Here is a 12,397-nt window from a genome sequence, read left to right as displayed (position 1 = left end):
GGAGTTCGAGACCAGCTGGGGCAACATGACGAAACCCGTCTCTACTAAAAATACAAAAATTAGCTGGGTGTGGTGGCACACGCCTGTCATACCACCTAGTCGGGAGGCTGAGGCAGGAGAATCCCTTGAACATAGGAGGCAGAGGTTGCAGTAAGCTGAGATCACACCACTGCACTCCAGCCTGGGCAACAAAGCAAAACTCCATCTCATAAAAAAATAAATAAAAATAAAAACAATTTGACTTAGGGAAATAACAGTTTTAAGATTTGTAATAATTACTTTCGCCTTATAACTGTAAGAAAAAAACATTTCACAATAAGTACCCCAAGAGTGGTCCTATCAAGTGTTCAAGGAAGAATACTTCGGAAAAGAAATAAACATTTTCCCAAAGGAAATAATATTTGAGTTGAGCCTTGAAGGGTATTGAGAATCGTCATCAGGATGAAAAGATGAAAATCTGAGGAACAAGAAATAGGTCATTTTGGTCAGAACACGGTAAGACAGTAGAAAGAGATGACAGAGGACTTGAGAAGAGGCTAAGAGGCTAAGGTGTTTGAATGTAGTCATCCAGGCAATGAAGCAATCTGAGAGGGTGAATGGCAATATCAAAGTATGGCTTTAGGAAGATTAATCTGAGGGCCTTGTACAAAATAAACTGGACAGGTGGAGATTCTTGACGCTATGCAATAATCCATGCATCGAATAATAAGTACCTGAACTACAGCGGTGGAAAACAAAAGGGATGAGAAAAGGTGACAAGAATTGACAAGTCTTAGAAGAGATTCTAATGCCCCAGGCAAAAATGGCAAAGAATCAAACATGATTCTGAAATTTCAAACTGGGTGATACAGTCAGTGGGAAATAAGGAAAAGAAGCTGATTCAGGAGAAAAGTTCAGATTCAGGTATGTACCTGAGGATTATCAAGAGTCAGTAACTGAGCAGAGAAAAGACCACTGCATTCCATCAGAAAAATCTGAGTTCAAGTGGGAAAAAATAAAAAAGGTTAGGATCCAACGAAAAACACAGAATGCAAAATTATGTCTGCAGTATGACTTTAACTATTAAAAAGTTAAACACAGAAAAAGACCCAGAACAAGTACATCAACACACTAACATCAGCTGTGCACAGATGGGCTAAAGATAATTTATTTTTCTATTCTTTTTTCCTTTATGTAAAAATAATATGAGGCTAGGCATGGTGACTCACACCTCTAATCCTAGCACTTTGGGAGGCTGAGGTGGATGGATCACTTGAGGCCAGCAGTTCGAGACCAGCTTGGTCAATATGGCGAAATCTCATCTCTATTAAAAATACAAAAATTAGGTGGGGGCAGTGGTGCACACCTGTCATCTCAGCTACTCGGGAGGCTGAGGCACAAGAATCGCTTGAATCCGGGAGGCAGAAGTTGCAGTGAGCGAAAACTGTGACACTGTACTCCAGCCTGGGCAACAGAGAATTTTGTCTCAAAAAAACAAAATAAAATAAAATAAAATAATATAGATACAAACAATCCCAACCATACAAAAAAAGAAAAAACCTGGACTCAATGTTTTAAAAAAATAACACATTCTTAGCCAGGTGCAATGGCTCACATCTGTGATCACAGCACTTTGGAAGGCCTAAGCAGGTGAATAACAAGGTCAGGAGATCACAACCATCCTGGCTAACACAGTGAAACCCCATCTCCATTAAAAATACAAAAAATTAGCCAGGTGTGGTGGCAAGTGCCTGTAATCCCAGCTACTCGGGAGGCTTGAGGCAGGAGAATCACTTGAACCTGCGAGGCAGAGGCTGCAGTGAGCTGAAATGGTGCCATTGCATTCCAGCCTGGGCAACAGAGCGAGACTCCATCTCAAAAACGAACACTCTTGGCCAGGCATGGTGGCTCACGCCTGTGAGGGAGGCCGAGGTGGGTGGATCACCCAAGGTTAGGAGTTCAAGATCATCCTGGCCAAGATGGTGAAACCCATCTCTACTAAAAATACAAAAATTAGCCAAGCATGGTAGCGGGCACCTGTAATCCCAGCTACTCCAGAGACTGAGGCAAAGAACTGCCTAAACCTGGCAGGCAAAAGTTGCAGTGAGCCGAGATCACGTCACTGCACTTCAGCCTGGGCAAGAGAGCAAGACTCTGTCTCCAAAAAAAAAAAACACATAATAATTTATCTCCCAAGGTTAGTATGCAGATTAAATGAGGTAAAAGCTCTTTGTAAACTGTAAATAAGGAATGCTTTAGAATAATATTTAAAAATCATATACAGCATGCAAAATTAAGCCATTATAATAGCATAAGACAGCTAAAGGATAAGAAATCATATACAGACATAGAAATATACTATAGGGTCAGGCGCAGTGGCTCACACTTGTAATCCCAGAACTTTGGGAGGTCAAGGTGGGTGGATCACCCGAAGTCAGGGGTTTGAGACCAGCCTGGCCAACATGGTGAAACCCTGTCTCTACTAAAAATACAAAAATTAGCCGGGTTTGGGGGTACACGACTGTAATCCCAGCTACTCGGGAGGCTGAGGCAGGAGAATCGCCTGAACCAAGAAGGCAGAGGTTGCAGTGAGCTGAGATTGCACCATTGTATTCCAGCCTGGGAGAAAGAGCAAGACTCCGTCAGACACACACACAAAAAGAAATATACTATAGATATGGGAATCTTCCACACTGAGGTAATACTAGATGAATTCTTCCCCTAAACTTTTCACAAGTATTAGAATCTATTTTAAACATCAAAATATTTTTCTAAAATTTCTTAATATTAAAGTTTTACATGTTACAGATATGGACTCCCACATATAAAACACAGTATTTTGCTACGTGTTATTCCAACTTATACATAAGACAGAGAAAGACTCCCTAGAATTTGAACTGCTAAATAAATTATTTCATCGTTTCAAAAAGCCAACCTCTACAGAGATAAATCTAGCAATCAACAAATGTTCTCTCAGAAGTTACTTGCTTGAAACACAGCACAGCATTCTAAACGGTGTTTCCTCCTTTCATCCCCATTTCTGGTACTTAAGCTTAATAGTAAACATCTCTACATACAGTATGTACTTTATTATTCTTATTTTTTTTAGAGGCAGAGGTTTGCTTTGTGGCCCAGTGGAGTGTAGTGGTACTATTGTAGCTCACTGCAACCTTTAATTCCTGTGCTCAAGTGCTCCTCCTGCCTCAGTCTCCCAAGCTCCTGGGGTTACAGGCACATGCCACTACGCCTATTTTTGTTTTTTTTGTAGAGAGAGGGTCTTGCTATGTTGCCCAGGCTGGTCTCAAACTACTGGGCTCAATCAATCATTCCACCTCGGTTTCCCACAGTGCTGGGACTACAGGCGTGAGCCACTGTACCTGGTCATGGTACTTATTTTAAAAACCAGGCAGTAAGCTCCTAAAGGGCAAAAAGCATGTCTTTTACTTGTCTTTCCCATGAGAACCACCTAGCATAGTGCTAGTCCATGTTCGATGTTAATCCATATACATGTTGAAAAATACTCTAGCTAACTCATGAAGATGCTCTACTATTTAAGAGTTACTACTCATGTCCTGTTACATAACTTAAGTCTATCTTGAACTCTTCTTCAAGAGACAAGCAACCAATAAAAAAAGTTTTAAAAAAACCTCTCGAAATATAACATGAAAAACATTTTCATGTAAATAAGGAATGCTTTAGATTAATATTTGAAAATCACATACAGTGTTGTTCCTTTAAGAAAGCAAGACTAAATCTGTGATGAGAAATCACAGTTCTAACAATGTGATGTTAAAAAGACTAATAGTCCGTAAGTTGAAGCATACTGCTATACTTGTTCACATTTATACCCTGCACCCAAAATACTGTTTCTTATAGATCCTAATCCAATAGTTTCGTTCACTACGATTTTTCTTAGGGGGAAGACTTTAAGTTTTGCTGTTTAACTTTTGAGGCAGAAAAATTTAAAGCTGACACGGTTAGGTATAAGGTTTCTTTCAAATGCAAACAGACTAATCTCTAGGTTAATTCCAAGATAAAAGTCTTAAAATTAAACCTCTATTACGAAAGAGATTCTAAAAAGATTAAGCATGAAATACACCCAATCCCTGCCTTACAAAAAATCGGTAAAAGCTGTATGAATAGTTTCCCACTTTTGCACATAGACCTGAGATTTAAAATATACACAGTATATACATTTTGCACATGGGTATCTATATGTAGTGATTTGGAGGCAAGACATCAAGGTAATTGAGTAGTTTTCGCTCCTTAACAACAAAAAAAAAAGGTTTCTACAGTGCTGCCTTAAGTTGCCATAATTCATGAATTAAAAGATATATTAATAATACCTAAGGGAAATTCCAGAGTACAAGCACCTGCCAGCCAAGTTGCCTGAAATTCATCAGTTGCGGAGATTAAAAGAATTCTTCAGTTCTTTTTATGTAAAACAAAGATAATATAATCAGTACCATGTAACTTCAATGCGGCATTTATAAAATGGCCAATCATCTACCATTCATATGATTTAAAAAAACACTAGTCTTAATTGCCATTAGACATCTTATAAAATGCACACAATACAGTGGTTTTCTTATCTAAACATGCAACAATCAAGGGTACAGTTTGAATTTTAAGTTTTTCACTTCCCAAAATGAGTCACCACAGGATTCTCTTAAATAATTTCTTCTCTAAAATTGTTCTGTTTATAAAGCACTCAATTTTTCTGCTTATAAAAATGTAGTTTTTTTCCCACCATTTTTCAAGAACCTATCTAATATGTAAAAGGAAATACACACATACTTCCTTGAGGATAAATGCTTTCAATACTTGTAACCCCAGAAGAACTTCACATGTTTTGAATTCTTGTTTGGTTTAAAAAAAAAAAAGTTTTTAAACATCTACTAGAGTAGAAGTACTTGCCTTTATATTCATGGCTCTCCTGATAAAATAAAGATCAATGTAACTCTAAGCTCTAGGCTAATTAACTGCAGAGAACAGAAACAAGCAATTTGGCAAGAGCTGAGCAAAGCTCTGCTTAAAGACTACCAGTAAAATATACCAGCACTACTCCTCCCCCACCCCTTTAAGGTTTCAATTAAGATGGGGCCTAGTTTTACAAGGGGCACAGAAAGAGAAAGCACAGAGCTCCCACTGAGAAGTATCTTCATCAAGAGCAGCTCCAGAAATACTGCCAGGAACCATTTCCTTCCCTCTCTGCAGACGCAGGTTCCTCTGATAGGCATATCTCCTCTGCTCCTGATTAACACCATATCTGAAGAAAAGTCTCATCACATACCACCCAAAGCATGGCATCAAATGAATTTTTTAAATCCAACATTAGGGTCAACAATGACGCTCTTTATGAAAAGTGTGAGCCCCAAACGCAATTCATCTTCATCTCTCGGTCTTTTATATCCCTTGCCTCATGAACTGGTTAAGAAAGAAAGCTATTACAAAGCATAACCAATGTTTGAAAATAAACTTAAGTGCCCCAACTGGTGAGAAAGACTCCTTCTAAACACTTACAGAAAATGAAGCTTTACCAAACCCTCCAGAAGTCTTTAGAACCAACAGGAAAGAAGTTAAAGTGAATAGTGATCTCCCCATTCTTACAGGATGAGGACCCAATACAGTACAAAGATAACACAGCTCTCCACAACATCCCCTAAAAAGACACTCAATTTTTTACTTTAGTATATGATCAGCCCTTTAGCGGACATATAGGACAAGTTTTTCGGTCCAACATTTACTGTGAATAAACCAATGCATGGAGCTAAAAAAGAACCAGGGAAAAATGGATGTCTCTCTAAAAGGCGCCCAACCTAAGTAAGGAATTACAAGACATCAAAGGTTAGATAATGGACAACAGGTGCCTTTGAGGAGGAACGAGTAACACAACACTCAGTTGCCTCCTATTTTAGGATTTCCACTCTGAAAGCACTATAACAACAATTTTTTCTGCCCAAGAAAAAGGGAAGGCCAAAATTATGGATTTTGCTATTTAATATCTATTAGGGCCCACTGCTCTTTAACTTACTTTTTTACTTTAGATTTTAAAAATCCATCTCATCTCGATATTATCTGGATATAGTACGGCCTATGTATGGACAGACTGCTCACTGATCAGTGAACATTAACCAAGTAGAGACTTATCATCAAGAAACGTAAAAGAAAGGCGTCTGAATACAAGCTACCTGCACATAAAAAACTCAAAATACAATTCCAGCAGTAGGTATCACATAACTGCGTTATCAGCCAAAGCTGAAACTGTTCTCTCACCATTGTAACAGTTGAACTCAATCTTTCACTAGATTCCAATGGCCTCGAAGAATAGTAGTAATTCCAGACTTAGTTTCTAGGGCAGTCAATACTAGCCTGGCGCTGTGACTTTCCTAGCCAGAAGATTACCTGAGTGAAAGGAACACTGAAAAGGCACTTCAGCCTATTTAACAACCTCTTCCCTTTCTCCATTCCACAAAGACAACATCTTCCAAAAATGGAGAATCCTTTCCTTCCCTGATAGAGGCCCCCTTTCCTATTGATTCATTGGGCAGAATCACTTCTCCCCAGCACGCATGCAGAGCCAGAAAACACTTCTGCTTTCACTCTTAAAGAGGGTCCCCCAACACAGATGCACCTCTTCCTTTCCTGTATTAAGCGAATGATGCTCCGATGATTCTAGGTCCCTCCACCACTGCAAAATACTCAGAGAAGTGGAGGGAGTGAAAAGGAAGTTGCCTACTACTCTGAAGAATACTGAAAAGTCTCCAAATTTAAAGTGAAGACTGGGGGGCGGGGGATGCCCCCTTCCTGAAGAGGGAATGAGGGTCTCCATCCTAAAAAGCGGCCTCTGTTCGGGTAAAGGCGGTCCCCACCCTGAAAGAGAGCTCTGTATGTGGAAAGGGGGTGGAATGTTGTACCTTGAAGAGGAGCCTGGATTTGAAGAAGTGTTCCAACTCTGAAGGGGAGTGAGCGGGGGGAGCCATGAGTGTACGGGGAGGGGTGTGCCAGCTATTGGGGGGCCTGAGAGGGAAGGGGTTCCCCCTTTGGAGGGCCCTGCAATGAAAGGGGCTCCAGGAGGAAAGGAGGGTCTAGCACAGAGGAAGGCTGGACATGGGGGAGGGGCCCTCAGTCCACCGGAGTCCGCGGAGGGGCGGCAGCCTCGAAGGGAACATGTGCAGTGGAGCCGCGGCCACCCTGAGGGGCAGGGGGGAGGGCAGGGCCTGGGCTGTGTGCGGAGAGAACAAAGTTCCCACCCTTTGCAGAAGAGGCAGGACTCCCCAGCCGTACTCACCGAGGCTGCCGGCGAAACCGTCCATCTTGCGGGGAAAGCGCCGGGCTCCGGGCTCAGCGGGGCGGGCACTTCATTCAGCGGACCGACAGAGTGGCCGACGCTGAGCCTGACCCGCTCGCTCTCTAGGTCGTCCGGCTCGGCTCCTGGCTCCTGCCTCCGTCGTCCGTCCGTTCGCCCTGGGGTAGTCAGCCGCGGCCGCCGGGACCACTTCCCCGTCAGGTTGAGAGCGGCGCCGCTCTATCGCCTGCCCGGCCTCCCTCCCAGGCAGCGAGCGCCGCGCCGCGCCGCGCCGCGCCCCGCCCCCGCGCCCGCGCGCAGCAGTAGCCCCGCCCCGCGCACGCCGTCACACTTCCGACTCCGCCTCCCACGTGACGCCACGGAGGCGGGGTCTTGTCAGCCCCGCCGTCTCACCTTGCCTCGGCCTCGGCGTTTGTCCGCCTCGCGACAGGCTGGTGGTTGCGCCTGCGCGGTGGGCCTGCTGAAGCCTGGGGACCACGGTTTGGTTCCGACAGGTGGGGATAAGGCATAGCCTCCAGCCTGGGATACTCTGATGCATGAAGGATCCTCTCCCCATGTAGCCCCGGGGAAGCCCGCAGAGCCAAGTCTGGACCCCCCCGACAGGAGATGGCCACCACGTGGGTCCTACAAGGACACTAAAGAAGCAACCAAGAGGGAGAGGTTCTCCCTCTCCCCCGGTAGGGTGAGGGACAGATAGGGGCGAAGCTTTTTGACTAGCTCGATACCACCACTGCCACAGGCGCAGGGCCCGGGACAGATCAGAAGCAAAGAATTTTAGTGCTGGACATGCCCCAAAAGTTCATCTTGCCCAACCCTTCTTATGAAGAAAAACACAGAGCCTTAGAGAGGACAACCTGCCCAAGGTCAACGAACCTAGTAGAAGCAAAAACTCAGGCTTCCTTACTCTCCCTAGCGTTCTGTCGAGTAGGAGTGGAATATGACCATATATGGCAGGCTATAGGATGGCCTGCTAGGAAACCATAATAAGGGTTATTTCAAATGAAGTAGCACTGAGTTCTAGGTCCAATTCCGTATGACCCAAGAGGTGAATGTCAAATCACCTAATTTATTTAGACCTGACTTTATTCATTTGCAAATGGGTTGTCTGGACATGTAACCAAAACATGGAAATGTACATAACCTTCATCTTCTTCCTCCCTTCCCCAACACGATTTCCCATACTTCTAAAGACTTTCTCATGGTTTGTCAAGTCCAGGGACTTGATAAGAGGTCCCCAAGAAATATGTCATGATGAGAGGGAAATATGAGACAAGAAATACGCCCTGATGAGAGGGACTTAGAGGAATTAAATGATTGAAAGGATTGTTAAACCTTCTTGTGGTATATGTCTCCCTTTGGTGCCTCTTTAAAAATCTTCGCTAAAAATGTACATTACTTTGCATTTCTTATTTGGATATAAGATCTGTATTTCTTCTGAATACCATACTATATGGAGACTGGCCATAAGTCAGCCAAGATAAATTCAGGTTACAGACTAAACGGTGTCTAAAATTTCCTTCTCTTCAAACTTAAATGATTTACCCAATGTTCCCTCTGCTATGGGCATTTTCATACGCATAAGTTTCTATTAAGCCTAAGTAAATCTTTGAGAAGTTCTCAATTCTGACAGCTGTTCGTTTGTGTCTTCAGGCCACGCTCTCTGTCTTAGGTCAATTAAAAGAATAAGAACTTGACAGATTGGTATACATATGTTTTATGGTCCAGACCTGGAAATGTGTACCTCACTTTTGTCCACATTCCACTGGCCAGAACTTGGTCACATGACTGCAAGGGAAGCTAGGAATGTAGTCTGTGTATCCAGAAGGAAAAGAGACATATTTTTGGTAACAGCTCCCTGGTTTCTGCTGCAATCCCCTTCGTGGCATTCATCAGAGTTAAATTTTTTCATTTGCTTGGATGATTTATTCAATAAGCATCTCATTCATTATACTGTATACTACAAGGAAAGCTGTTAAAATATAGGAGAGTTAGTATGTCCCAGCAGTTAGAGTGCGGACTCTGGAATCATGCTGCCCAGATTCACATCCCAACTCATCATGTACTAACTATGAAACACTGGACAAGTTACCTAACCTCTCTGTGCCTCCGTTTTATTGACTGCAAAATGGGGGTGATAACACCTCTCTTTCTTAGACTTTTTGAGAGGATGCTATGAGGTAATACATGTAAAGCACTTAGAAAAGGGCACAATATGTTATAAGTGCTCAGTAGGTATTAGCTGCTCTTATTTTGTACCCATTTTTGCTCTCTATTTTATACTTAGAGCATATTATAGAACAACTTTTTGATAAATATTTATTGAATAATGAACATAGAACTCTGAAAACTAGTCAATCTGAATACATTGTTTCAACAACCAGTGCCTGAGTGTTTTAAAGCAGCCAGAATTTTTCTGTTTTATATTTATCAAAGTAGATCTTACAATCTAAGCCTCTAATACTACCAAGATAAAATAAAATTTAACATAAATCTTTCAAAAGTGAAGCCATAGCTGAACATTATCATCAAACACACACACAAATCCAAAGGTACTAAACAGTTACCAATTACTGGAGGGTTATTTTGGTTATTCACCTTAACAAAGGATTTATCTTTAGATTATTTTCAATGTGGAGTCCCCTTGCCCCTTTGAGCGCTTTAAGTATAACTTAATTCAGGCAAATGCAAAATATGTACCATTTTTCAGGATCCCAGTTATAGGAAAAGGCTAAATATAGCTATATCATATCAAATATTAAAAACTTAGAATATTAGCTTTATGGTTTTGGTTTTTGAGACAGGATCTCACTCTGTTGCCCAGGCTGTAGCGCAGTGGCATGATCTCAGCTTACGGCAGCCTCCACCTCCCAGGTTCAAGCAATTCTCATGCCTCAGCCTCCCGAGTAGCTGGGATTACAGGTGTGGACCACCACACCCGGCTAGTTTTTGTATTTTTCGTAGAGACAGAGTTTGGCCATGTTGCCCAGACTGGTCTCGAACTCCTCACCTCAAGTGATTCGCCTAGCCTTGGCCTCCCAAGGTGCTGGGATTACAGGCTTCAGCCACTGTGCCTGGCCAGAACGTTCTCTTTATACATAGGATCTTGACTCTGCATACTTACCTTCCCCTCTATGTCAAGATGAGTATATTGTGGGAGGAGTTTCAGAATACTTGTGAAGATACATTGTCAAAGTCTTGACCTAACATTTGAAGAAAAATAAGATTCCTACTCAATTTCTTTGTTTTACTCTCACTAGCTAGATGACCTTGAAAAGTAACTATAAACTGTTTTTGTCTGCCTGCTTTTCTCTCCCACAGACATTTTAAAATGAATGTCAAGGAAAATTAAGGGTTTTTTTTAAGTATACTGGGTCTTCAGCTCCTTTTATTTTATTATTTGAATGTTATTTAAAAAATGAAACCCTGTAGTCATGGAACTATGTAGATTGTATAAATCTATAGTCCATGTAAGTATAAATTTGATAGAAAAAAATGAGAAGTTAATACCTGAGTGGGGGGAAAAAAGGGATTCTTCATTTTCATAGAAATATGTTTAATGTAAGCAGTGTATAAAAGAGTTCCAAAATCTATAAGAAGCCAAATGGCAATGTTGTTCTAGCTTCTAACCATAAAGAATGCCTGGGGAGAACTTCAGAATTACTGCAAGAGAAATAAAAGGAGTTTGAGACACCCCAAAGTGTCAAAAGTAGCTGCCTCTGAGAAATGAAATTAAGTGGAAGAAGGAAAGGGTAGAGGAGAGAAATGGGGGATTTCACTTTTACATTATTTTAATCATATAAGTGTTCATTTTTTGAAAACATTAAAAATGCAAAAACAAAAATTATATTACAGTGCATATTAATTCAGACACTCATAAATTGTGTCTGTAGAGACTGGTTTAAAATCTCATACTTATTAAATAATCGTTTTACCAATCTTGGCGTGATTGTTATCTCTCTCGTAAGACTTTCCAGACTTTCTGACTTCAGAAAAGAATCAAGCAATTAGTAGTGCTGTAAATTCTTGGCGAGAGCTTATGAGACTGAAATCTATCCTGTGGGGATCACCAGCCATACCTCACTTGGAGGACCTGCTGCATAGATGCATGAGTGAGTGAATGAATGCCTGTTGAGGTTAATTTTGGCAGTTCTGATGGTACCATCCATGACTAGCAGAAAGAAGACAACTAGCTTCTCCTGCAGAGCTAAGTTTTCCCAACGCTGATTCAGAATTTATGCCATGAAATGAGATTTGAACTTGTTGAGATTGTGGAACCAACTTTAAAGGTTCTTTTTATGTGTTGTAACTTTACTACCTTTACTGGATGTTGGGCAAGCCTTAGAGATAATAGCTAATAATTTTCATGTGTCCATCATAAATGTAAACTTTTTCTCCATGAAGAGTTCATAGCAACCCCTTACAAAATTGATATTCTACAGGGAAATATTTTTAAATAGAAATAGTAAAGTGGAAAGCAGCCAATCGAGGAAATTCAATTCTCAAAATTAATAACACAGGAAGTTCTCTACTTGCAAATAAAATATTTCCGAAAGGTCATCTGTAAGCCAGCAGTTTGAAATTAGGAACAATGCCATAATTGGTGGTTAGATTGCCACTTAGCCTCCAAAGTATGTAGCATGCTGATCCTAACCTGCCTGTGCTAAACCACACTGATGACAACCTTACTTAAGGTTTTGAACCAGACAGGTCTGAAATTGAATATTCCCTATTATAAGCATCTGTGGGTTGATGTTGCAACCTTAATACAACATGTAACACTATTTCAACTTTCCAAGTTCTTACTTATGAATGTCCTTAAGTGGTAGGTTTCATTATACCCATTTTTCAGACAAGGAAAATGAGCCTCAAGAATATACAACTATGAAATGGGAAAATCAAGTTTTGAACCCATATCCATCTACATCTGAAAATCAAAGTCTTTGCTGCACCAGTTTGCCGTTTGGTCTCGATGGGATTCTGTTGTGGAGATCCTTGAACACCAGACTGAGACGCCTATCAACAATGCAGTTTTAGCAGCAAAGTGAAATGATCAAAGCATTGCTTTAGGAATATTAAACCGGGTGGACACATTGGAAGAGGCACTGGAAG

The 12,397-nt window shown here is 41.3% G+C and overlaps 1 protein-coding gene across 4 annotated transcripts in view; it reads right to left on the bottom strand.

Moving 5' to 3' along the window:
- EML4 (EMAP like 4) overlaps positions 1–7,567 on the bottom strand; it is a 165,840-nt gene extending 158,273 nt beyond the window's left edge. For all 4 annotated transcript variants that reach the window (XM_007970827.3, XM_007970828.3, XM_007970829.3 and 1 more), the window contains exon 1: positions 7,271–7,567. In XM_007970827.3, the coding sequence (XP_007969018.1) occupies positions 7,271–7,295 (25 nt within the window). In that variant the 5' untranslated portion in view covers positions 7,296–7,567. The remainder of the gene's footprint in view (positions 1–7,270) is intronic.
- Positions 7,568–12,397: the final 4,830 nt, after the last annotated feature.

Source organism: Chlorocebus sabaeus, chromosome 14 (assembly GCF_047675955.1).
Source record: "Chlorocebus sabaeus isolate Y175 chromosome 14, mChlSab1.0.hap1, whole genome shotgun sequence".
Lineage (NCBI taxonomy): Eukaryota > Metazoa > Chordata > Mammalia > Primates > Cercopithecidae > Chlorocebus > Chlorocebus sabaeus.
The sequence above is the reverse complement of the archived record's forward strand: the minus strand, read 5'-3'. Positions and strand labels throughout refer to the sequence as shown.